The 27,035-nt window shown below is 32.6% G+C and overlaps 4 protein-coding genes across 7 annotated transcripts; 2 read left to right on the forward strand and 2 right to left on the reverse strand.

Annotated features, from left to right (window-relative positions):
• Positions 1 to 470: 470 nt before the first annotated feature.
• Positions 471 to 4,898, reverse strand: LOC132712716 (uncharacterized). 2 transcript variants are annotated; one of them, XM_060695133.1, is made up of 2 exons: positions 4,646 to 4,898; positions 471 to 2,164 (listed from the first exon to the last, which is right to left on the reverse strand). In XM_060695133.1, the coding sequence occupies exons 1-2, from the start codon at positions 4,765 to 4,767 to the stop codon at positions 1,324 to 1,326; spliced, it is 963 nt and encodes a 320-aa protein (XP_060551116.1). In that variant the 5' UTR covers positions 4,768 to 4,898; the 3' UTR covers positions 471 to 1,323. The 2 variants fall into 2 exon arrangements, with proteins under 2 accessions (XP_060551116.1, XP_060551115.1); XM_060695132.1 differs by lacking the exon at positions 4,646 to 4,898 and adding an exon at positions 2,379 to 2,602.
• Positions 4,899 to 5,965: 1,067 nt separating this feature from the next.
• Positions 5,966 to 7,882, reverse strand: LOC132712720 (uncharacterized). Its single transcript, XM_060695140.1, has 2 exons — positions 7,334 to 7,882; positions 5,966 to 7,168 (listed from the first exon to the last, which is right to left on the reverse strand). The coding sequence occupies exons 1-2, from the start codon at positions 7,453 to 7,455 to the stop codon at positions 6,580 to 6,582; spliced, it is 711 nt and encodes a 236-aa protein (XP_060551123.1). The 5' UTR covers positions 7,456 to 7,882; the 3' UTR covers positions 5,966 to 6,579.
• A 3,829-nt stretch (positions 7,883 to 11,711) lies between these two features.
• Positions 11,712 to 15,000, forward strand: LOC132712717 (uncharacterized). 3 transcript variants are annotated; one of them, XM_060695134.1, is made up of 2 exons: positions 11,712 to 12,075; positions 12,415 to 15,000. In XM_060695134.1, the coding sequence occupies exon 2, from the start codon at positions 12,445 to 12,447 to the stop codon at positions 14,512 to 14,514; it is 2,070 nt and encodes a 689-aa protein (XP_060551117.1). In that variant the 5' UTR covers positions 11,712 to 12,075; positions 12,415 to 12,444; the 3' UTR covers positions 14,515 to 15,000. The 3 variants fall into 3 exon arrangements, with proteins under 3 accessions (XP_060551117.1, XP_060551120.1, XP_060551118.1); XM_060695137.1 differs by having other exon boundaries at positions 11,712 to 12,063; XM_060695135.1 differs by lacking the exon at positions 11,712 to 12,075 and adding an exon at positions 12,092 to 12,232.
• A 5,063-nt stretch (positions 15,001 to 20,063) lies between these two features.
• LOC132712718 (uncharacterized) lies at positions 20,064 to 26,389 on the forward strand. The gene is made up of 3 exons (XM_060695138.1): positions 20,064 to 20,234; positions 20,929 to 22,984; positions 24,212 to 26,389. The coding sequence occupies exons 2-3, from the start codon at positions 20,930 to 20,932 to the stop codon at positions 26,360 to 26,362; spliced, it is 4,206 nt and encodes a 1,401-aa protein (XP_060551121.1). The 5' UTR covers positions 20,064 to 20,234; position 20,929; the 3' UTR covers positions 26,363 to 26,389.
• The last annotated feature ends 646 nt before the right edge of the window (positions 26,390 to 27,035 follow it).

Consider the following 27,035-nt stretch of genomic DNA (forward strand, 5'->3'; position numbering starts at 1 on the left):
AACTCCATGTATAAATGAACTGAACTTTGAACGGTATTAGTGTTAAAAAGATGTCTTTTTGGCAATTATTTGTCCACGTATTGACAGGGCATCAGGTACTTTTTACCAGACAAATTAAGTTAAATGAATTCCATTCCAGTATATGTTGTAAACTAATTATCAGTGTGCGTTTTGCTCTACACATTTGACGATATCAAAGGGAGATAATCAATAAGATAATATTCAAATATTCCACAAAAGTTTTCTCTCTTTCATTTCAAGGCTAATGTACATGCATGTATGCATGACAAACATTGTTTTGGAAATATATAGAATAGAATTACTTTTATTTCCAATCAATGGTCATGTTAAATGACATATAGATCACAATAATAATGAGATCAAATAAAGATATAAAAGAAAACAAAACTTGATTTGTATTAAAGTAATAACAATGAAGAAAAAATAACAAAATAACTTATAGCTAATTATATATTTTTGTTTATTCGTTCATTCTGTTTCAAATACAAATATATAAAATAAAGTAAGGTATCACAGCCGTGTTGTGTAAACATATAGATATGTAACAGTATATTTAAAAAAATGATTGAAATGTATGATCACAGTAAGTCACGTGATTGCGTAAAAATTACCATAGTATTAAAATAGGAAAGATTACTATCAACATTTATTAAACTACGCATATATCCTACCATTTATTCAATATTTGAATCTACTTTCAAAAACTATGTACATGTGATTTAATTAAATCATACAGTGAAATGGTAAATATAAGAATTGTTTTTGATACAAATCCAACTGGTTAGATAAGGTATAGTTTAACCCGATCTGATCGATACGTATATATGGAACGCCTGGAAATTTGCTTCCATTTTATATTTTCAGAAATTTCTACTCATGACGCTTCTATAAATAGATCTAGAACAATTCTATTTTTATCTTATTACTCATAAACACGCGTTACTTATTAAATAAAAAAACAACAACACCAGTTTAACATGCAGTAATATTGATTAGAATACAACTGTAAATAACAATAACATAATTATCTTTTGATAGCCATGTTAACCGTTATCAGAATTCATATATACACAGCACGTATATTACATGATGGAAAACCATCGAAATACATGTACTAAATTTTCTTGAGAAAAATGCTATATGGCAAGTGAAAAATGCAATATGGCACGTGAAAAATGCTATATGGCACGAAGACAAAATCCAAAACAACAACAACGATACAATAATATTGAATAAATGATTGAACAAGTAAAATAATAATCTTAAGAGATATAAAAAAATATATTCTAATGTAAAATCAATTTAGACACTAACCATAATTACAATAATAACAACAACAACAACAATAGCGATTGCCACTCCAGAAACAATTGCTGCTATGATACATCTCTTGTCATTTTTCTTGACTGTATTATATGTACGGTTTGTTGGATAAGATACAATCGAGCGTGTATCAATAACCACCCTTGAATCTGTATTCATAACCTCATTGTTATCTTCATCGACTTGAACTTTACAAGAATCTTCTTTTATAGCAAAATCTTCCAGTACAACCTCCGCTACCGATGGCACTAGATTCACGTCATGAATAGATATATCTTCAGATTCAGCAGACGACAGAGAACTATAATCGTCCTCTTTCTTTGATATAACTTCATCTTTGGGTACTGTAACGATAGCATCTGTAGGTCTTGATTCAATTTCGGTGCTTAAAGATTTAGGCTCATCACGAAAGTTAAAAGCCACGTTATCAAATTGACGAAACTTAAGCCCACTTGTTGGGTAGATGGTGTAATCAGTATTACTTGATTTTGTAGGAACATTTTCTTTGTTATCCTCTCTGATATAAGTTGGTATTTTCGGTGTTTCTACAGTAGCCGGCTTTGAAACTGGTTGCTGCTTTACACTTGGTTTCCTATACCAATATCCTCCCGGAGAGCCATTTCTGACGATGACATCTACACCTCCATTGTACGTTGTGAATTTTGATGAGGGAATAGAATACCCCTTTGTCACGTTAATCTCGCTGCATTTTCCAAGCCTCTCTAAATTTCGAAAGACCCACAATCGTCTGTTATCAGCTGTAAACCACTTGTTATCATGCTTTACGACTGATATAGTGGGTATGTCCCTTACTGAAATGCTGAAATATAAAACATACAACCTTTTGAATATTCAATATATAAAACATGCGAACTGCGTCGCATCAAAAAATCAATTTGTTGATATCGTGTTGTTTGAAGATTTTATTTAATACCAATCTTGTACATATATTAATATTAAATATTCATCAATAATAGAGTAATGCATAAATTCATTTATAAAGGAATTAAGTATCTATTCTTAAAGACAATTACCTTCCATTACAAAGTGCATCCAACGTTTGGCCGATTGGTTCATATCTATGTCCACAGTTTTTATCAAATACGTTGTTAATGGAATCTTGCGAAAAGAAGATTTCGGATGGTTTAAGATACATTTCTATCAAGGTTCCTCAACACACAATGACTCAGAATGGCCATGTGAAGATTTAAATGGTAAAAGTTTGGTATTTCCATTCTTAAAATAGCTCCCCAGTTTTTACATTTTATTTCTAAAAAAATATGAGATCAGCACATACCTTTTCCAGTGTGAACTTGGGTTCCCGTTTACCTACACATTCCAAAAATCGAAGTAACAAATAAAAAGAGTCGTGCAGTTATATAAGACAATCAATTTGTTTCGTTTTTGCACATTACGATAGAGGTCATATTGTCTTACTAACCTAGATATATTTTCAGAAAACGAATGAGTTCATTTCAACATATAAATGTATATTTCATCTAGTATTTGTTAAAAAATAGTTTTTTAGAAATGTTTAGTAAGTTTCGACCTTATTATGTACATGTGATGAAAATATGATAAGAAAATGAGTACGGAAAACGGCAAGTAAGTTCACGGATACGTCAATTTTATACGAAGCATCTTTAATTAGTTCCAAAATGTCAAGACTTTCTTTGGAATGAATACATGACATGCATGTGTATACGTTTTGCTATTTCTGTGAGAAGCGTTATTTTACTCAGGTGACACGCATCTAACATGATCTAAACCCATTATTTAAATGTTATTAAACTCATGAAGGAGAATTTATTCTTTTCTGAGGCATAGCGTGTCTTTAACATATTGTAACTTAATATCATTCACACTTTTATAGTAGAAACATAAAAGTACATTTTGTTTTCTTAATTTAGATATGGCAGTCATATAATTTATATACGTATAAGTACATTAATTATATTTTCTTCGTTCCTAAATTCCTATTTTGTTGAAAAAGCATTAATTTAAGTTTTTAACCATATTTCATTTCTTTTATAAACAACAAACAAACAAACAAACAAATTGGGAAAATTAGAAGGTGTCACAACATAATATTTTGTGCAGAAACACATCACAAACTTTTTTTTATTTTATTTTTAATTTTTATTTAAAACAAAACAGTTATAATGCCATAGTCGCTATTTTCATTATGAGCTACAAAAAATTGTAAAATATCATTAAAATATTCATAAAAACGATAAAATGACATCGTATCAAATCATATTTAAAAATAAAATCAGATCACACGATTGTAAATGATGATAAAGCAGATTTTAACTGACCTAAATTCTTGAGGAAATTCAGTTGGTAATTTTGATTGTATAAATAGAATAATTATATTTTTATCTCATTACGCAACATTCACGTTTTCCCAAACTGATAAAAAAATGCTTATCAGGCATAGAAGCAGATAAGGTGAAACAAGAGCATATCTATGACTTTTTTGCTATTTTCACCAAACAGCAAACTAAAGGGGCCTACATTTTAGATAGTAAATTGTAGGTAGTGACGTACAGTAATTTCGAGAGGATAAAAATGGAGAAGGCATTTTCTATCTCGAGAAATAGATAAGTGTGTAGGAAATGTTAAATAATTAATACATATTAATTAATACATACAACAATGCAACAATAGCTATAATAAGTAAAAAACACACACATGTACACATGTTTCCACAGTCCTTATCTGTGTCATAAACTCCACTGTTTACACCATTGGCATATTTATATTCCTCACCTTCAATTTGTACATGATGGGAATACTCTGAAATTTTACGTTCATTTTCCCCAAATCTTGTGTAGCCGTTGTTATTTTCGGACGCATAAACGGGAATTTCACCAAACTCTGACTTCTTATACTTTCCTCCCGGAGAACCATTTCTGACGATGACATCTACACCCCCATTGATTGTCGTGAATTTTGATGAGGGGATATAATACCCCTCTGTTACATAAATCTCGCTGCATTTTCCAAGCCTCTCTAAATTTCGAAAAACCCACAATCGTCTGTTATCTGCTGTAAACCACTTGTTATCATGCTTTACGACTGATATAGTGAGTATGTCTCCTACTGAAATGCTGAAATATAATAAATAATACCTTTTTGAATATTTCATATACAATTTTCATATTTGTAAACGGTCAATGGTATTTTGTATGCCGATTTGCCAATAAATTTAAAACTACAAAATAAATCAACAAATGAAACAAATTCTTAACTAGATGATCATAAAATGAATGTAATAACGTGAAAAGAATAAAACTACCTTCCATCACAAAGAGCGTCCAAAGTTTTTCCTATTGGTTGATACGAGTGAGCACAGTTTTTATCAAATACATTATTTATAGAATCTTGCGAAAAAAAGATTTCCGATGGTTTAAGATACATTTTTATTATAGAGCTTTCCTTCAAGTGTAAAATTTCTATATATCTAAAACACTATAAGGTAATGTATATCCATTCTTATTTCTGCTGCCTTCCTATTGCAGAGAAATGAGATATCAATGCAACGTGCATTTTGGGTTTTCGCTATTCTATTTTGGTCTAATGGGAAAATACATACCGTCATTTACTATTTTATAGTCAAAATATATGTTTCGTTTATAAAGTATACAAAAATTAAGCTATTTTAGAAAGTATACAAACATTAAGCTATTTTATAAAGCATACATACATTAAGCTATTTTTAGAAAGTATACATACATTAAGCTATTTTTATAAATTATAAAAAATTATGTCAAAATATAAACATTTTCTGAAAATAAATGCATTTTTGAAAAAAAGTCATTATTATCTCACTTTTAATCCCTAACTTGTTAAAGCTTTCTGCATCTGTTGTTTTTTTTGTTGTTTTTTTGGAGGGGGGGGGGTGATTAACCGAATTTGTTTCTCAGTCATTCTGCAATGTCGAAAGTTTGAACACTTAAAGACAAATTTAGAGTTGCCATTTTTAACCTTTCTCAACCAACACAGATACATTTTCAGAAAATGATTAAGTTCATTTACATATACATTCCATAGATATATCAAGCAATGTTCGCCTATGTTCTGTCTTGCATGCATTGAAAGGCGTATACATGACGAGCGGTTCTGGTTTGTTTTTATTTCTTAATATATCATCACAGAAAGAACTTGTGATGCTACATGAGAAAGTTCACTGGTTATAACACAACAGAATTATCGTAAGGAAATATATTTTATATTTCATACAAATCATTTTTTCGTGCTCAACTTACTCTCTAAATGAATAAATAGACGACATAAAAATATCATTTTTTCACAAATGGGTATACATGGAGAAGTGACAAAGTTTATGCCATTGGTCGTCTTTTTAACTTGTTTCATTTATATATCTATAATGTTAGATTATTTTGGGTTTAAAAAAAGCTATAATTTACCTAGTTTATTCAGAACAGCAAGCCCTTCTTCTGACCGTATCATGAAACACAACATATCTTTTTTTTCCATTTTTATTTCAAACAAAACAATGGTGTAAATATCACTGAAGAATTTACAAACTTGATTTTGAAACAAAAAAAAAAAAAAAAAAAAAAAAAAACATTTATGTCTAAACTATAATTATATGTATTGTTATTGTTTTAATTTTTATTTCAAACAAAACAATGGTGTAAAATATCACTGAAGAATTTATAAACTATGGCACTTGATTAACATTTTGATAAATATTTTAAGATAAAAAGTATTTTTAAATGAAAGTAATGAATAAACAAGCATAAAAATGTAGTTGACACAAACGATGATAAAACTGACATTTATTGTCGTTCATTTTATAGAAATTCAAATGATAACATATCAAAATTTATTAAAAGAATACATGCAATTCTATTTTTACGTAGAAGAATTATTTACATGCTCCCAAAACTGATAAGAAAAGAAAATTAATTACATCAAAATAATATAAAGAAATCAAGCACGAGTCAGATTAAGTTAGGATTTAAGATAAGTAAACAGGTAAAACTAGTTTGATTGTTCATAAGTCAATTGCAAAGGTATGTTCAATTTTGAGTGTTATCAATTATACATTAGCTTCAAATTACTAACATTTATTTGGTGAAAAATAAATGTTTGATAACATGTTGTGTTCTCAAATTGTTGATATTGTGCACTTACGAATATGTGTCTTTTTTGTGTGAAATGTAATTCATTGGAAGCTTCATGCTGATATGAACATTCAAATAACTAATAAACTTTTTTAAATATCCAAAACAATGCTACAAAAACTGCTAGTAAAACTAGTGCAAAAAGTACATTTCTACACCACTTCGAAGTATTATTCGAACATCTTTCTTCAATTTGAACGTAGCGATATTTTTGTGATTCAAATCCCTTTCCCGTAGACGTATATCTGTCATTATAATTATCATTTAACACAGAAAAGGTGTGTGGTATTGTAGCCGTGGTATCATTTGATCTGTTTAACCTTGTCGACTTGAACGGATCGTTGAAGTTATACGACTCTCGAAAGCGAAGACCTTTCATTGGGTCGTAGATGTGATCGTGGGTATTTTTCCAAATCTGCTCTGTGCCATAAGCTGGTTTCTTGTACCATTTTCCACCAGGGGAACCATTTCGGACAGTGACCGATACACCTCCATTGATTGTCGTAAATTTTAGTGACGAAATATGATACCCCTCTGTTACATAAATCTCGCTGCATTTTCCAAGCCTCTCTAACTTTCGAAAAACCCACAATCGTCTGTTATCTGCTGTAAACCACTTGTTATCATGCTTTACAACTGATATAGTGGGTATACTTTGAATAGAACACCTGTAATTTAACAGTGGTTACTTTTTAAATGTGCAATACATTGAACCAATCTTTAAGGAAAGAACAACAATTTATGTCCATCAATAACCAAATAAAAAATGCAATACTTGTACAATAAACGCAAAAAAGAATGGCAGAACAAGGAAAAAAATGAACAAAAAGTACCTTCCATCACAAATTGCGTCTAAAGTTTCTCCTATTAACTGATACGAATGAGCACAGTTTTTATCAAATACATTGTTTATAGAATCTTGCGAAAAGAAAATTTCTGATGGTTTAAGATACATGGCGTTCGAGCTTTCCTTCAACTAAATGCAACGTTACGTTTTCTTTGCCAATGCAAAAAAAGTTCTCTCAATAAAGTTGCACATTAACGTTTTCAGAAAATGATTATACGTATTTATTTTTTCAATATTGATCAGTACACTACAGTTTGTGAACAGGACATTTTTTTCTCATGCACTTTATAATAAATGTGGGCTGACATGTTAAAGCTATAATTAGGTGTATGGGAATGTCATACAAAATCCGTTTCCTGAAAATAAAATCTTTTACCAATCTAATAAAAATGATATTTCAATATTTTATTGGTCTACATCAAATCTTTAAAATATTTCTATGTCTATGAAAAACTACAGTGTAACCGTATTTATAGTGCGACATCTAACGTATTCTAATGCAGCATCAGATGAAAGAAAAGCGGTTCATAAAGGTTTGGAAGCAGTAACAATATACGAGGGTTGTCCAAAAAATTCGTGCACTGCAGTTATTATCGAAAGAGTTTTTGATAAAAAATTATGAATTTTATATCACTGGAAGGGGAAATCTGTCTTAAATAAGAAAACAAAAGAAAAATCTGTGTAACTGGCGTGTCGTGAAAAAGAATCATCATACAATTACCTTAGTAACGTAGTACCGGCGCACGACAGAAAATTGGGTAAGTTCATTACTTTGATTGTATTAATTTTTGTTGCTTGTAAACTGGCATTTGCTTTTTATGTCATAACTTGTATTACTGCAATTAGAGGAATGATTGATGCAAAGTATTTTGCAGTTTTTATTATTCTTATGCAACCTACATGTAACATATTACACCAGTGCACAAATATATTTGACAACCCTTGTCACATACGCCGGCATTACGGACGGACGTCTGCCTGATCGGTTGTCATCGTCTACCGACTTCTAGTCGACTACAAAGCGTTTTTGCCATTTATAAACCAGCATTCGTGACAATGAACTGGTCCCACTTGCCGTTTTAAGTTCTTTGTAGGTATCTGTTGGTGTTTTTTTCCAATACTTGCGCAAAATTAAATGATCGTTTGTATTTCCAGACGTTTAGCAATTGACATTTTCATGTAATGACAGTATTGACAACCATACGGAAATATTTGTTTACGACTGTTACAATAGGGCAAATGACATCATATTTTCTAGTGACGTCAGAAATACATACACACACTTTTCCCTGAATTTTGACGTTTATATGTAGTGTTTAAAGGATTCTGTGATGCATCAAATTAATGAACTAACCCAAATTTTTGTCGTGCGCCGGTATGACGTTACTAAGGTAACTGTATGACGATTCTTTTTTACGACACACCGGTTACACGGCTTTTTCTTTTGTTTTCTTATTTGCGACAGATTTCCCCTTCGAGTGATATATAATTCATGCCTTTTTATCAATAACTCTCACGACAATAACTGTAGTGCACGAATTTTTGGACAACCCTCGCAGAAGACATCAGACCAACCGAAAACCGTCAATGGATAATCTGTTGGACCATTGTTAATCTCAGCAAAGTGTTGGGCCAACACCGAACAAAGATATGTGGACGTAACCCAGTCGGCAGTTACATGTACTTGTATTATAGGTGGGAGAATAATATCGACTAACACAGACACAATAAATGCAAATCTGAAATATCCAAGGTATATATTAAAGAATATATTTACACAATATGAATATATTACACAACTATAACATGTTATGGTCAAATATGAAGTGCCAATTAACAATTATAGCATATGGTTGATTGAGTGATACTTGTATGCAATAGTTACATGTACAATTTCAGGTAAGCATTGTAAGTATTCCAGGTAAATATTGTAAATATATATCTCTGATATTTATCAAAAACCTCTATAAATATACCAATAATGACATTCTGTAATAATCTAATGATTTAAATAATAACTTTCAGAGATTACTAACCTGAAGTATCCAAGATATTTATTAAAGAATATATATTTTCACAATATAAATACATTACACAACTATATATAACATGTAATGATCAAATATGAAGTGCAATGGAGCATCACACAACATACCCGAACATAGCATATGAAGTTTACGGGTGACAGGTAAGTAACAATGAGAGATGAGAAGAAGAAGAAGAAGAAGACGAAGAAGAAGAAGAAGAAGAAATAGTTTATTTCGGTAACTTATATATTTACAATATCTCGTTACATACAAAATTACAAATATAATAATTATGTGGTCACATGACAAAAGCAAAGGAAAAAATAATAAGAAGAACATAAAATGTTTTCACTGATGACATTCTAGAAAATTTGTTTCAAAAGGAGAACAGACAGCTGCAAATAAAGGAAAAATTAAAGAACGTCACAATATCATTATCATTCTTAGAAATAAAAAGTTCCAGTAAGAAAGAAAAACACCAAAAACAAAAAAGACGTGTAATTAACCATGAGAGATGTAACAGTTATAGTATATGAAACGAGTTAGTTACGAGGATATAACACTGGCTGGGGCGACATTAGGGGTGTTTCTGCTAAAAAAATGTCGAGGCCGTAAGAGACAGTTTTTTTTGCAGACACATCCCGAGATGTCGCCCCAGCCAGTGTTATACCCTTGTAACTAACTCGTTTCATATACTATAACTATTATGTCGCATTTTCATTTTTTGTAATAGAAATCAGAAAAAAATACAAAACGACCCCCCCCCCCAAAAAAAAAAAAAAAAAACGCACAAAAAAAACATACAAACAAAAAACTCCAAAAAGCATGCATTTCTCTCTCTTGTGCCCTTTCACTTTTTCACCTTCTCACTCCCAGACAATATGAACCAATACCAACTTATGATGTCGTGAGCTACCTTACAGCTACCGTATATATAATATTGAAAACTTAAGATCAGGCGGATTGTAAACTGATAGTTTGCCGGATTAAAGATTTAATTAAGGGCTTTTACAGTGGAAATAATTCATTCAGCGGATTCAGCAGTTGCATAATTATATGAAAATTGTAGTATCATCGTATAATGCGCATGCTACGTATCTAAGATCACATGTTAAGGTTATGCAGAATAAATTTATATCTTGTGCTGAACACTAGTCGTGTTTTATTTTACTTCATTGTATCAACGCACTTGATTTAATTTCTCATTAATATACGAACATTACAACAAATAAGAGCGATTAGTCATCACACGTGTCGCCTCATGATGGCCAATTTCATGTTGGGACAAGTTTTTTGACAGACGGAGAAGTGATCGGAGTAGTGGCGACATAAATTCCTGTAAAGTTAGGATGAAATTGCCCCAATAGTTTATGAGGAGTATTGGGGACAAGTTTTGTGACGGACGGACAGACAGACAGACAGTGCACAACAGACAGTGCACAACTAGACTTGGTACTGATAATTCCTGTAAAGTTTGGATAAAATTGCACCAGTACTTTATGAGAAGTAGTCCGGACAAGCTTTTGTGTATCTGGCAACACACAGAAAAAAACACCTTTTTATCAAAGGGCCATAACTCGGCCAAAAATCATTCAACCGGAAAACCCGTGCAATATGCGCAAGGACTTGAGCTACAGATCAATCCTGTAAAGTTTCATTGAAATTGCATAAGTAGTACAAGAGAAGTAGTCCGGACAAACTTTAAAAATAAAAATTATTAAAGGGCCATAACTCTTACAAAAATCATTGAACCGGAAAATGCTGACAATATGCACAACTAGACTTAGTACTGATCATTCCTGTAAAGTTTGGATGAAATTGCACCAGTAATTTATGAGGAGTAGTCCGGACAAGTTTTGTGACGGACAGATAGACGGACAGACAGACGACGGAGTGGTGATCCCTATATGTCGCCACTACTCCGTAGAGGCGACACAAAAATGAATTCATTTCATTAATTTTTTTTTCTTACTTATTTTATTTTTTGCTACTTGGGAATGTTCGTTACCGCTGCCCCATTGGAACCTCAGTGAAAAAAAACTATACTGTACTGCAGTACTGATATATACAAGGTGCGAAAAAAAAAGAGATTTTGGCCTATATGAATCAATGAAAAACTGTACTGCTATATATTATTACAGTTTGAAAGTGTGCTGAGTATAATGGGTTAGTAAGAAACAAAGAAAAAGTTCCAAAACATGCGATAAAAAAATAATAGAAATATAGGGTCAAATATATAAGAAGTAACACTTTTAGATACAGTTAATATATTTTATTTGAAATGAATAACAAAATATAAGGCAGTGTGCATTTTATAAACATTCTTATCCTACGACAGATACAATTTGTAAAACTACAGTGTAAATTATCATACACATATTATTTAAGCTCGATTGCGATATAAATTCCAGCGATTTATGCGAAAAGCAAATACAGTAGCTATATTATCGTGTAACGTGTAAACTTTAACAGGGTACTTGGTCATGATTAGACCCTTATAGGCTTCCGTAACTTCTCTTACTGGTCAACCATGGATTTTATCTTTAACTTTACAACAGGTAAAATTATGTTGATCCAGGTCAAATATTGAGATTTCGAAATAAAGTAATGTATACATGTCCAATATCGTGATGATACACTGCTGCATTACACAGATAGAGGTATGTTGGTTATACTACTGTTTCTCTGAGTAATAACTTGTGTTTGTATTATTTTTACTATATTTCACGTTATGTTATTTAGACGACAAAGTAGAATTGTCGGTAAATATTAATAATCTAAGATCACATTTTTATACATTGTCGATGAAGGATTCTTATAGGTTATCTATTGCTATAAACTTAAGTATACACGTACATGTAAGTACTTTAAGGTTAATAAAGTAAAAATATTATTTGTCGGGGTCTATTTTATCTTCAGTAGACGCGATGTATTAATAATTCTTAATTATATCGTTTTTGCAAATAATGTCTTTATTTGGTTGTAATGAAAACAAAGGTTCTTAAATGTTTGACAAACTACATGTACCTTACAATTTCAGTGGTGTTGATGATCAACTTCTAGCTAAACGATGAAAATGAACGTGGAATTTAAGACTGGTGAATGGGATGATTGTTCTGAGACATCTATGATACATTTGTCTTACATCATTCAAACTTTACTTCCACTTCGATGGATAGGATGGGAGAATGGTCCAGGACGTAAAACCTATGAGAAATTTCTGCAAGATAACTCATTTAACGAGGAAGACATTATAAAGTATATACCGACCGGAAGTCAGGCAGAAGGAATCGGAATACCTGAGGCAATAAGAGCAGGGTCGATTTCCGTTCAACCAGAAATATTCTCTGATGTTGATGTTTTGTGTGTAATTAAAAGCATGGAATTTTCCACAAGAGAACTGAGCAAGTCTAGTTTACAATATCACGGATATTTGGATTACGCTCATACGCCACCTGGTTATGTTCGAATATGTTTGTTAACCATGCCTAAAAATCCAGATATGGTTACATATGATGTGGAAACAAACAAGAACTATTTTAGGAGCTATAATGTGTCGGAGTACATGTTTTCAAATTTAACATTTACTGATTCAGAAAATAAAAAAGACAAATATCAACAAGGACCAGCTATGACAATAACTGATCATGGAAAACAATCATTGAACAAGGTCGAGATTGAACCGTTAAACGAAATATCGACAGACATTGTTACAGCATTTAAATGTACACCTTGGCCACATTTTGCTTCAAGTTTGGAAAACAGAGCTAGGAATTCAGAGTGGTTAAATTCAGATTTGATAACATCAATATTTGAAGACGGTTGTCATGTGGTTGGTGTGCCCTCCAAAACTAGCCATAAACCTGACATTGAATGGAGACTGTCGTTTTCAGCATCTGAAGGAAGATTAGCACGTGAAGCAGTAACAGATCATCAAAGGCGATGTTATATATACCTGAAAATATTGCGATATCAAGCTATGAACAAAGGAGAGACAGCTTTGTCTTCGTACATGTTAAAATCGATATTTTTACACTGTTGTGAGAAACTTCCAGTCTCTTATTGGAAAGATTATCCAGGCAACTGTGTGATTTACATGATGGACGTTCTTTTAGAATGCCTCCAATCTAAACACGTGCCTACATATTTCCTTCCAGAAAATAACTTAATTAGTCACCTGACTAATTCCGATTTACAAACAGCAATAACAGTTGTACAGAATCTTCGTTGTGACCTGATAAGTCCTGTTCTGGATTTTATGGACCATAGATGTTTGTTACTTCATCCACTTCTTGGTTCATTCAAAATGATGATACAGCCTGTACTAGACGATATGAAACATTTTAAAGTGCACAGAGACAGTCTGCTCTCAATCAAGCGTGGTATCAGCCAGTCGATATCTATCATTTGCTCACTTTATCTTCATGAAAACACCACTGATGGTCCAGAATATATACCATTACGTAAACACCAAGAAGCAGTCAAATGTCTTGCTGATGTGTATACAAATTGGCTCCACAAAGTTTATCCGAGGGATAGCCTTTTAAGTGTTGTGAATACATATGGTCTTTCTCTTAAATCGCTAGAACGTTCTGTTCGTTTCTTCAAAGCAGCAGTATCTCTGTCTGAAGAATACCCAGAATTTAATCAGTGTAGAGGAAATCTAGCCTGCATGTTACACGCGTACGCTTATGACAAAGATGGGGAGGTTAACGATCAGTATTTGAAACAAGCAGACAAACTTTTTGGACAAGTCTACAAGGAAGATAAAACTTGTGTTGTAGACTATGCAACGTTCTTGTTGAACCAGAACAGATACAGGGAGGCAAAAGAAATATTAGAAGACTTTTTACAGAATTGCAGCGATTTATTTAAAAATATTTACAGTTATTCAGCAAAAGAAATAAAAACAGTTGATGATTGTATGCGAATTCACATTATAACTTACAGGTCTGTCACTGGAGAAGCATTATCTTTTGTCTATTACTATATAGTCAAATGTTTATGTGCACTTGATATCAAGGACAAATCTTTAACAATTTCTAAAACATTAAATAAATTGCAACAACATCGAAATGAAATAAAGACGGGTTGCTCCTTTGATTTTTATGAGCAGGCAAAAATTAACGCATGCATCTGATTTTATATAAATTGACTTTTTGTTTAAAAGTTGGTTAATGGTTAAATGATAGTGATTGTAATGATAGACACATTTGCATATGATTCTTAACAGATGTTCTAATAGGTGTGGTCGAAATTGCACGTATAATTAGGTTGGACTTAATGTTACAGAGTTACTAAAATGAATGTTATCATACTTACTGTAATACGCATGACCTTGAAAATGAATAATACTTTATATTTTATATGTTATGATTATATCTGACAAAAATATGTAAAAACGATACTATAATGTTAAACCAATAAATACATACTAAAATAAGAATATTATGAAAAACTCAGCTTGTTATATTTCTTTAACCTAAAATTACTATTACTTATACAGTTCATCCTCTCAGAATATGAAATTGTGGTAATGTGCTTATTACTAAATTGTGACTTGTATTATGTCTACCATTTATGTATATGTAAAATGATTATGTATTTATTGCACATGTCTAGAATAAACTACTTGTTCTGTTTTGTAAACCAATTATTTCTAAATCCTGTACTCTTTATGGCAAATTAGGTCCGGGAATTCAAATGAACATGTTAAACATGTAGCTACACCAGTGATAGAGGAGTAAACAAATTATATGTTTTTCACGATATACATTAGACATTCAGATTTATTCATTGCAGCCGTTAGTATTGAAGATTAAATACAGTTTAAGCCGGTGCTAGGGAGACTTGAGAGATGTTGCGCTTTTAAATTATCTCTCATGCACAGACTCAATCAAATGGAATGTGCAGTTTTCAAATAATGGTCATAAACAATATTTATAGAGCATACAATTATGGACAAAACGTTTTCCTGGAAGTTTAAAATCGGAGTACTCATTAACTTTCTTTAATTAATCAGTACAAGTTTATGAATGAAGAACAGACTGTACATTGGTTATAACTATATCTGTATTTAGGGGGCAATACACAGTTTTCAAGGCTTCTCGGCAAACAACTGATTGCGTCACAATTAATACCTAACACACAAGTCTGTAATCACACACCTGAAATATTTAACATATACATTGTACATAGGTATCTCACAGCAAACAATTAAAACTACATGTCCACCTTCTAGTAGTCTGGCACATAGCCCTGTGTTTTTCATTGTTTTGGTTGCGAAAATCAACGACAAAAAGAGTGGATTACCCCTATTCGAAACAAATCTATTAACGTCAAAAAATAAAATCACAAGATACAGTGTTCTTCTTTCTTAAACAATGCACAATCTGAAAATAACATCCAAACGGGAAGACATGCACCTACTTTTTCACTATTTTCAGTCTTCTGCGAAGAGATGATTTCCTAGCTAGCTTTATGGAACATACATTCGAATCTGACAGGTACTAGTACTCCCCAAAATGTATTGGTCAAACACCATTAAAATCAATTTTCCTTGATCACTGAAACACAATACTGGCCACTGAAACTTGAAATATAGCAACTTTAAATATTTAGAAGCTCAATATTCTTTTCAATTACAAAATTGTCTCTTATTTGTAAATTTGACCCTGGCCAATCCGAAACTAAACGACTGAAACTGTGTACTGCCTCCTTGGTGTCTTACCGCTCCAAGGGTAATGAACGCATCTCTCGTGTTGATGTTTACATTAATATCTATACATTTTTGTATAAAAAAAGTCCGAGCACGATAAACAGAACTTTCGTCAGGTGTAAAAATTACGGTGTTCCGTTTGGACAATCGTGACTTTTGATTTAGTCTGTACCCGCGATGCACGATGGTACGATGGTGAAAACGCGATGGCACGATGGTACGGTGGTGAAAACACGATGGTACGATGGTACGATGATGAAAACGCGATGGTACGATGGTGAAATTGCGATGGCTCGCGACATCGTTACATCGCGTTTTCACCATCGCACAATCGCGTTTTCACCATCGTGCCATCGCGCATTCACCATCGTACTATCGCGTTTTCATCATCGTGCAATCGCGTTTTCACCGTCGTACCATCGTGCATCGCGGGTACAGACGAAATAAAAAATCACGGTTGTCCAAACGGAACACCGTAAAAATACAAGCGCATGCCAATAAAAGATTAAGGTAAACTGCAAGTGAATAACAAAATAATTACATTAAAAGTTATACAAATTATAGTTTATGACATATTATGTTCGTTTGACACTATAGCACAATATGTAAGGCAGCTTATTAATATGAAAGTGAATTAAGGTAGTGGGTTCCAATCCTTGTGGAAATTGTTTAATTTCTTATTCAAGTTTCAATTCCTTTTTTTTTCTTTAATTACTTACTGTCTGACAAAATAAAGAAATGATCATGCATATTAACTAAAAGGTGTATTTTTGTCTCTCTTAAAATTTGTTAAAATATTCAGACATTTATAATAAGAAATGAAAAGAAATGAGATGGAGCTATTTCGATTAAAAAGTAAGATTAATGAAATAAAAATCAATAAAAAAACGCCAAAAAACGTAGTATCTAGTGTGCACCACTTAACTATCACGTGCGCACGACTTAGTAACTCGTGCACACGACATAGTATTTTATGCACACGACATAGTATCTCGTGCGCAGAAATTAACTATTTCGTGCGCAGGACTAAGAAACTCATTTGCACGACTTAGTAACTCTTGTGCACGATATAGTATTTCGTATGCTCCACTTAAAGATCCTGTAACACAATTATTTTATGGTTTTAAATCACAAATATGATGCTAGAATTAAGATTTATAAATACTGTATGTTCCAAAAGACATTATTTATAAAGATATTACCGAATTAAACATTTCATGTAAATAAAGGGAGGTAATAAAAAATGTATTTTCTATAATGTTTAAGTCAAATTTTACAATAATAAATGAATGCATATATTTTGATGATAACATATAATATGCACAAATATTTGCAGTACATATTTTACATATTCTTCTATGTTTGTAAATTGTTTTATTTGCATAATAATGTACATAATTTTATATATAATTTCATTTAGTGTGGTTTTCCACCTTGATCAAAACATACAGGATCAACAATTATCTCTCGTGTGCACGAGATTAAATAAGAACACACACGTCACCTCTGTGCCACCGTACAACTGTGTTGTGTAAACAGTGCATAAGAGATACATGTAGATTGGTTAAAATAACATGTCGAAGCATCACATACAGGATTAATAGACCCTTCTCAAATTATATGCATACCTTGAATTCCAGAACCAGAACGAGGTTTAAATGGCACGAATGTAAACACACTGACCACTCTTATCTCACTACCGAGTATATAGCCACGATGTTGGTTGTTAATAAAGAAAAGTTCTAATTATCATTTTTGTGTGCCTATGTGCTATTCTAATGGTAAATATGATTTACCATATTCCAAAGGATAAAGATTAAAAAAAACAACAAATAATGGATGACCAACTTTCTAAGATAAGAAGGGATAAAGGGTCATTGTTAAAGGTAAGCACCTAAAAATAATATTTTGTAAACTTTGACCACTATTATGAACAGAATAATATTTTTGTAAAAATACAGATTTTGTAAATTTAGAATAAAATAATAGGAGAACTGCTTGCTTTTAATCTAACAGTTATAACAATTAAAACTTGTAAATTGTAAATTATTATCAGTTCAAATATATGTTACAAATAGAGAATTGAAGCTGAATAATAGTTACTGTATCATTCCTTATTATAAATATATGGTATATTTTAGGGTCACTGCATCTACTGTGATGTGTTCCAAACATTTTAAACTGAGGATTACAACTGGACTCCCCTTAAAAATGGTTCTATTCCATCTGTGTTTAATTGGGTTGAACAAACAACTCCAATTAAGAAGGCCACTTATAAGAAAAATTCTTTCACCAAAGAAAATGCTCATTGATAGGCATTTTTTTGATAAAGTCACTGATTTAACTCCCATATTCATCATTTTTCTTTTAAATACATACAATATAATGCTTATTTATGTTTAATAAATGTGTTTGCTTACAGAAAAAAAAATCATTTAAATTCTCACTCAGATACTGAATAAATAATATGTTTGGTAAAATATATATCTTTCTGTTTCAGCATTGTCTATAATGAAGATGAAGAAGATAATGCAACAAGTACCAATTGCCAACTATCTACATCTTATGGGTCTACAGAAACACAGGAAGAAAATTATATTTATAAGGCTTCATGAGGCTTGAACTGGGGTAGACCAAAAAGATGTAAAGACCCTGCAACTCAGCTGAATTTGTAGTGAAATTACAAAGGAACATGCACACGTTTTCATTTGTGTCATTGTTACATGGATGCATGTCAGATGTTGAGATCTAATTGAACTTTTGGAAACTGGTGATGATGTGATGGGTGATAAAGGGTTTACATTAAGGAAGATACTGTCAGACAGGGAAGTGTCATTGAACATTTCAGCATTTGTACAAAAGACAAATTTACACTAGAAAATGAGAGAGAGAATGATCAGCAAGAATCAAAAACCAAAAGAATTAAAGATCTCGAGTATCCTCTGTTTCACACATCTATTTCATTTCTGTCAGCCAGGTATGGACATTAGCATGTACACTACCTAATTTTAATGAACCCATAGTGCAATCATGGACAAAATGTAATAGTCAGTATTATATTGTTTTTATATGTTTATATAAATTGGTTTTCAATAAAAAAGGATAATAAAAACAATATAATATTAGGAAGTATATAAAGTCTTTATTAAAATTTGAAATAAATAAGAAAATTCATTCTTTCTCTGTTATCTATCGCATTTCCCTTAATTATATTGCGCAACCAGTATCTGCTTGTAGTACTGGAAGTACAAATTAAAATTCATAAAGTACATGTATACATAGAATTTGGCTAGGCATTAGTTTATTTCAGATACTATGGTAACTGAGTCAATAAATGTTTGATATAATCCACCCAATACACATCTGATAAAGATTTTCCACAGGTCATTAGGGGCTTATCTATAAGATTCAATTTGCAATTACCTTTATGTTGGTATCAAGAATCCATAAATAACAGAACACCTAAGATTATATAATACAAGACACCACATATTTGTATCTATAAACCTTATATTATGTTCGGAAATATGTTTGTGACAGCAAAATTGAAACCGAAAGTAAAAAAAAACCTCTTCTCTTACTCACCTCTTAAACCATAAATGGATACCTCACAAATATAATTGAATTCTTTATAGAGGGATTACCTTTGTTTTGTTTAATATATAACTCTACAAATGAGAAATTAATGTTAGGAACCAAAGATAAGTCGATTTCATTGTATACACAGCTTATACTGGCTTATCAGCTTGCCAGTTATGCCTCGTTCTGGTTCTTGTTCTAAAAATAGCTGTAGAATATTAAGAATGGTCTTATAGTTTCAGTCCATTTAGAGTTATACAGTCACGTTCTTTAGAACTTTAATTATTGTCATTTGAAGCTCTTGTTATATTTATAGCTTTTACTTACTTTAGAAATAAAGTTTGATCATGATACGCCCTTTAACTGTTTATAGCTATGCAGATGAGTAAACACGGTGACGAATGTACGTTCAAAGGGGCGTCGCGCTTCGGCGCGGACGCCAATTACACTGTTACGCTCTATATCATAGGAGAATATATAACTGTGTACAGTGCGTTTAAATCAATGTATGCAGACGACAGTAGTATAAGCTAACATATTTGGGAGAATAAGTGGAAAGTAAGGTAAGATAATTGTTAATACTTTATTTTAGTCAAAATATATTGACGTGCCAAAGCTTGATTCTGAAATATTTTCGTTCGCTGCGCAGTACACTTAGTTGGATTATACTTTATTTATGCGTAGTTATTCGAAATATTATCATAAAAATCATTGTTCGGACATATTATCTATATTTAACTGCGGTGGCCTGGATACAATAGGAATTTCACCACAACATATTTGATAACAGGTTAAATCTATTAAAAATAAAATAAAAGGTCAGAGTAGGGATCTATGAATAGACAAATAAGTAGATCTGACTCTCAAATGATGTTTACAAGTATAAATCGTATTGGTGAAATGACGCCCGTTGTGTTAAACAGACTTGTACGTGATCTGCACCGAGAACATTTGCTTTAATTATTAAGAGAAAAACATCAGAAAATAAACTGGCTAAAATAGAAATGGGGAACATAGCACAATTAGATTTGGCGTTTATCATAAAGAAAATACTAGAAAATTGCAACAAAAAAAACTGTATCAAAAATAATCTCTATGTATTTTCGGCAGAATTCAATAATGTACGTGAACCAAGGGAAGAAAACCTATTTGTAGCAAACATCTTTAAGGGACTGTATTGTAATTTTCTTTTTCTTTCTAATTTAAGTTCACATGTTTTTTTTTATTATTAAAAACATGATTTGTTTTATTTTTAAGCATGGAGACTGATGTGGAGTTTTATACTGAGGATTGGGATGAGCTATCTGAGACACCTTTGATGCATCTATCATACATCATTCAGACACTTCTACCGATTCGCCTAGTTGGTTGGAAGAATGTAAAGCTCCATTATGAAAACCTGACCTCTCATACACACGACTTATCACTGCAAACACCGATGGACACTTACGTAGTAACTGGAAGCAATGCTGAAGGCTATGCAATACCATATTCTCTAACAAGAACGAATCCACCAGTTGTTGAAAGGACATCCGATGTAGATATGCTTTGGGTTCCTCGATATTTAAACATATCAACGTCAAAGCTCCCAGAGCCTAATGATACCGGATTCAAAGGATATCTAGAATATGAAGGAGTTCAACCAGGATATGCCCGAATATGCTTACCAACAGTGAAAGAGAAAGATGAGGCATTCATTTACAATGATAACACAGGCACGTTTTATCTTAGTAGTACAATTATGATGGAGAAGGTTCAGTCTATAATACCTAATGTTGGTTTGGAAAAACATGAAAGAGCTTGGGTTCAAGGTCCTGCTTTCACTGTTGAGGATGACCAAGTTTTAACGCACGACAGATTGTACGAACCAAATATCGGGGCTTCTAGAGATTTTGTCACGGCACTAGAATGTTCACCTTGGCCAGAAATAGCTAGCAGTTGGAAAAGTAGAGCAAGTAAATCAAAATGGTTGGATCCACAGTTGGTAGACGCTATTATTGCAGATGGGTGTCATGTAGTAGCAGTACCTTCAAAGAATTCAGCGAGACCTGAACTTGAATGGAGGATTTCATTTTCTGCATCTGAAGGTAGAATAGCCCGTGAAGCTGTCACTGATTATCAAAGACAGTGTTACATATATGTAAAGATACTACGGAAACAGGTTATAGGAAGTGCTTCTATTCTCTCATCATACGTATTCAAGTCCGTCTTTCTCTATTGTTGTATGAAACTTCCAAGTGATTACTGGAAGACATATCCTGGCAACTGTGTACTCTACATATTAGATGTCCTTTTAGAATGTCTTGGGAGAAAGCACGTGCCAACATTCTTTTTACCAGAAAATAATTTGATTGGTCACATGAGCGATTCGGAAATAGATGTTGCTGTCGCGACAGTTGTTAGTATGCGATGTGATCCTGTCAGTCCAATTTTAGATTACATGGATACAAGAGTAATAGGGTACCAAAGCGTCATTGCTACGTTCAGAGAAGTATTGAAACCTTTGTTGGATGACATGAAAATGTTCAAAATTCACAGAGACAAAAATATCTCAGTTATGAAAGGTATAATAGCATCAGGTTACAATATTTGTCATTACCTTCTCAATGAAAACCCAAGTCAAGAGGAAGCTAAAACTACAAAACACCAGGAGGCAATCAATTGCTTAATTGATATTTACAAATCATGGCTTGTCCCTATGCGACTTGATGCGACATTGATGCAGTTCATTAATTCGGCAGGTTTGATGATAAAGGATCTGACTATAACGTGTCGTTATTTTGAAGCAGTCGTTAGTCTTTCGGCAGAATATCCTGAATTTGCATCAGCTCGTGGAAACCTTGCATGCATGCACCACTCTTTGGCTTATACTGAGCCGGAAGGGTCAGTGTCAAGATCAGAATACTTGGAGAAAGCAGGGTATATATTCAAACAGGTTTATGAAGAAAACAAAAGTTGTATCATTGACTACGTTACATATCTTGTAAAAATCCATATGTACCAAGAAGCTAAAAACATTCTAGAAGAATTTACTGCAAATGTAGAATCACATACAGCTTCTGGAATAGCTTATAGTGAAAAGGAGAAAGACACTCTTGAAGATCCACTACGAAATCACGTACAAGTGCATGGCAAAATAAAAGCAGACGACATTTCATTTGCGTACTTCTATATTGTAAAGTGCCATTCTTCCCTAAAAACATGTGATAAGGGCACTATTCAGCCACTCATTGAAAAGTTTGAAAAGCACTGCAAAACAATGAAAACAAACCAGGCAGAAGTGTTACTCGGATATGCTAAATCTATGTTCGAGGTAATGAAATGAAAACAGTTCACTCATGCCTTTTTTGTCAATAATGTTTAAGAACATTTGAGCATGATAATCTGAAAATAGAACACAAAAGATAGTCAAGATTTAAAAACAAAAATACAGCCATGAATATACAATTACAGTTTCTTTTAAAGCCCATTTTTTTGCGATGGATCAATAAGAATAGGCAACCCTAGCTCAAACGTAGATCCAGGTTGTCTAATTGGAATGCATATGTTGTGGTTCTCCATACATCATTTTTTTACGTTTCATTTTCATGCATAAATTAACATTTCTTTGTCATCGTCGACTTTGGTATTTCAAATATCGAATAAAGATATGATACCAGGACATCACTATGCCAGAGCATTTTCACTATGTTTTCTTATATTACGGTATGAATAGAATGAAGTTTCATAAAAGGCTACATTCAAAACGAGTGTACCGCACATTTTTCGCGTAATTAACTTCAAATATTGAGATACACAAATAAATAACACTATAAATAGAATGGTGAATTTTTGGTCAGTGTATATAAATTTTTATGAGTACTGGTTGTACTTTCTTAATGCTTGCGCTTTATAAACTTTATATTGATATCGAATCTTGACTGTGTTGTTTTTTAAAATGATACTTTCTGTATATTTACAAAAATGAAAGTGCAATATAGTCATGCATGTCGAATTTGCACGGCTTAACATTTATATATATCATCACTTTTACCAAAGTAAATCAAAAGCGCCATGTTCACTATAGTTTTTTTATGATATCTTGGCCGACTAAACTTTGAATTGCACAAAAGAAAGTCTATTAATACAATCGTCATTTTGAACTATTATCCATCTTTGTTCGGCACAGATCACTGACAAATCAGAATTTGTATACGCTTTTGCGGGGAAATATATGTGTTTTATCGACATATTTTTATATCTGTATTGAAACTTATAACATATATTTACTATACTGAAAATCAAGAAATGCAATACAAATTCGTATTTCTCTCTTTGTTTTTCATATTCATAAATTGTCCCATAATGATGTACTTATTATCTATGTAGATAGTATATATGTAGATAGGTGTTTTGCTGAAATAAACTTTAGTTAAACTAAATTCTAGCTTGTGGGAATAATAAACAGTTACATGTATATACTTCTGTTCTCTTGTAAAACATGAACATGTGAGTTTGCATGCATTACACTGATTTTAACATTTATTTTTATTTTCAAAAGATGGAAAGCGATATCAAGGCCTGTGATTTGGATAAGGAATCAGGAGTATCGACTTTGCATTTGTCCTACATTGTCCAACTATTGCTCCCCGTGCGCCATATAGGCTGGAAGAAAGAAACTGAGTTTCACAAGCCATTCAAGATACAAGTTATAAGTGGGATTGATCATACGTGTATACCAACAGGAAGTACAGCAGAAGGGTTGAATATTCCAAAGTGTATCGTCAATAATTCGTCACTGTTTGAAGTATTTTCCGACACTGATTTACTCTGTGTTCCAAACAATCTGAAGATTTCGACAAAGGAAGTGGATGACACGAAATCGGATTTTTCTGGTTACTTTGACGACCATAATGTTGCTCCTGGATACACAAAAATATGCTTTACGAAAGAATTAAAAGAAAATTTCAAAGATTTATTGACAGTTGACAATGTCAACGGAAAATTTTATCTAAATAGAACAAATTTCACGAAAGGAGCTTATTCGAAGGCGAAGGTACATTTAGAATCAGCGAAAACATCTATGCAAGGACCTGCTCTTTCAATTACTGAAGAAGAACTTGTTAAGTTCGAAACAAAGTTTGATCCGCATGTTGGTGTTTCACGTGATATTGTTTTAGCATTACCGTGTGCACCATGGCCATCTATTGCTGAAAAATGGAGAGACAGGGTAGCTGATTCAACTTGGTTGAAGCCAAGTTTGATAGAGTCAATAATAGAAGATGGATGCCATGTCGTAGGAACACCTTCAAAGAATAGTCAGGACCCCGACCTCGAATGGCGAATATCATTCTCCGCATCGGAAGGTAGAATAGCTCGTGAGGCTGTGACTGATCATCAGCGACAATGTTACATTTACCTCAAAATTTTACGTCATCAGGTTATGAAACCAGAACCCGTTTTGTCGTCTTATGTTTTCAAGTCGGTGTTCTTTTACTCTTGTGAGAGATTGCAAGTACATCTTTGGAAAGAACAGCCCGGTAATTGTATCTTATACATGATAGATTTACTTCTTGAATGCTTAAGGAAGAAGCATGTCCCGACTTATTTCGTACCAGAGAACAATTTAATAGGCCATCTCTCTGAAACGGAACTAAAGAAAGCCGTATTCCAAGTTGAGTTTCTTAGACACAGTCCCATTTCTCCGGTACATGACTTCACTGACAAGCGGTTGTTTTCATTTCACAGTCAAATAGTTCCGTTCAGGTCTATGATTTCACCACTTCTTGACGACATGAAGGAGTTTGCACTTCACCGAGATAGAAACCGGTCAATAAATGAAGGATTTCTACTTTCAGCTGTCACGATTTGTCAGTTATATCTGATGGAGCATATGGAGGCGCAGTACAAAGATTTTGAATTGAAGAAACACCAAGAAGGCATCAAAACGCTAATTCATTTCTTTGAACAATGGTTAAAACCATCTCAGATTGCAGTACCTTCTATGCTGTCATTTATTGCGTTTGAAATGGATGATCGAGCATTGTCTCGTGATTTTTTTGAAACTGCCATCAGTCTCGGAAAGGAATATCCTGAACTTCTAGAGCTAAGAGTGAATTTGGCTTCATTGTACCATTCAAGCGCATATTCCTTCAAGACCAAAGATACAATAGAAAGAGACAAATACTTGAGAAAAGCCGGTAATCTATTTGAAGAGTTATACCAGGAAGGTGTACCATGTGAAATTGATTTCGTTACGTACCTTGTGAAAGAAAAACAGTTTGGAAAGGGAAAACGTGTTCTTGAAGACTTCTTGGAAATTGTTGCTAATTCATCAAATATTGTGTACAGTTACTCAATAAATGAAATAGATATCATTGATGATCACTTAAGGAAACATGTGCAAGACAATGGTACAGTATATGGTGACGCTATATCATTCGCGTACTACTATTTGGTGAAATGTTGTCTTGCCGTTCCTGTTCATGATAAAGCTCAAATCTCTTCAGCACTTTCCAAGTTGAAAGTTCATTGTGAAAATTGTAAAACTGAATGTTCATTTGATTTTTACAGTGTGGCTATGGAAATGAGCCGGGACAGTGAGAACATCGTCTCCAATTATTTCAAATCTCCTGCCGTCGCTTTCATGTTGATGTCAATCGGAGTTCCGGCTGTTTTCGCTCTGGTCATTGGTGCAATCAAACGTCACTAAACGAAATTAATCATTTAGAAAGACAAAAGCAGTGTACTACATTGAAACACGAAATTCAAAGTTCTTTTTTTTTCTTTCCAATCAAATTTGAAATGGATATGATTGACATTAAACTACTTACGTTATAAAATTTGAATGTGAATATTGAATTATTCGTATATGTACTTCATTTCGATTAATTTTATATACTTTTATCATGGAGTTGTAATGCAAATTTGGTAGCCTGTAACTGATATTTCTTATAGAGTTTTGCAAAAGATTTGGTCAGTACGCGACCGATTCTGACAAACGCCTAATAAGTAGTTAGATTTATCAGCTTAATACCTGATATACAAAATATGCTGCTTAATGTGTTGGCATTTTGAAAGTAAAACGTAAAAGCATTACTGTCTGGCAACAAACGTGTAAACGTTTCATCTTTGAAAGTTATAGATAACAAGACAAATATAACAATAAAACTTTGGTTCCTCATAAAGTTAGCATTGGGTTTATTTTAAGAAAAAGCCAATTCCCTAGTTAAGAATTCTAAATTGTTACCAAACATAATTTTATGTCCGAAGAAAAAAAATCAAAATACCAGTTTCTTTGAAGCCACAATTATTCTGTCAGGGGACTGTATGTTTTCTAGTACTGATTTCATAAACAGGTTTTTATTTCTCCAAGAATCATGATT

Source organism: Ruditapes philippinarum, unplaced genomic scaffold (genome assembly GCF_026571515.1).
Source record: "Ruditapes philippinarum isolate M1 unplaced genomic scaffold, ASM2657151v2 ctg3174_1_1_1_1, whole genome shotgun sequence".
Classification (NCBI taxonomy): domain Eukaryota; kingdom Metazoa; phylum Mollusca; class Bivalvia; order Venerida; family Veneridae; genus Ruditapes; species Ruditapes philippinarum.

What these genes read in the sequence shown, in the direction of transcription:
- LOC132712720 (XM_060695140.1), bottom strand. Translation starts at nt 7,455, where the DNA reads ATGTATCTTAAACCATCAGAAATTTTCTTTTCGCAAGATTCTATAAAC. An exon ending in GACGCAATTTGTGATGGAAG is followed by an intron (nt 7,169 to 7,333) that starts GTACTTTTTGTT and finishes GTTAAATTACAG; the next exon opens with GTGTTCTATTCAAAGTATAC.
- LOC132712718 (XM_060695138.1), top strand. Translation starts at nt 20,930, where the DNA reads ATGGAGACTGATGTGGAGTTTTATACTGAGGATTGGGATGAGCTATCT. An exon ending in ATGCTAAATCTATGTTCGAG is followed by an intron (nt 22,985 to 24,211) that starts GTAATGAAATGA and finishes TATTTTCAAAAG; the next exon opens with ATGGAAAGCGATATCAAGGC.
- LOC132712716 (XM_060695133.1), bottom strand. Translation starts at nt 4,767, where the DNA reads ATGTATCTTAAACCATCGGAAATCTTTTTTTCGCAAGATTCTATAAAT. An exon ending in GACGCTCTTTGTGATGGAAG is followed by an intron (nt 2,165 to 4,645) that starts GTAGTTTTATTC and finishes TTTATATTTCAG; the next exon opens with CATTTCAGTAAGGGACATAC.
- LOC132712717 (XM_060695134.1), top strand. Translation starts at nt 12,445, where the DNA reads ATGAAAATGAACGTGGAATTTAAGACTGGTGAATGGGATGATTGTTCT.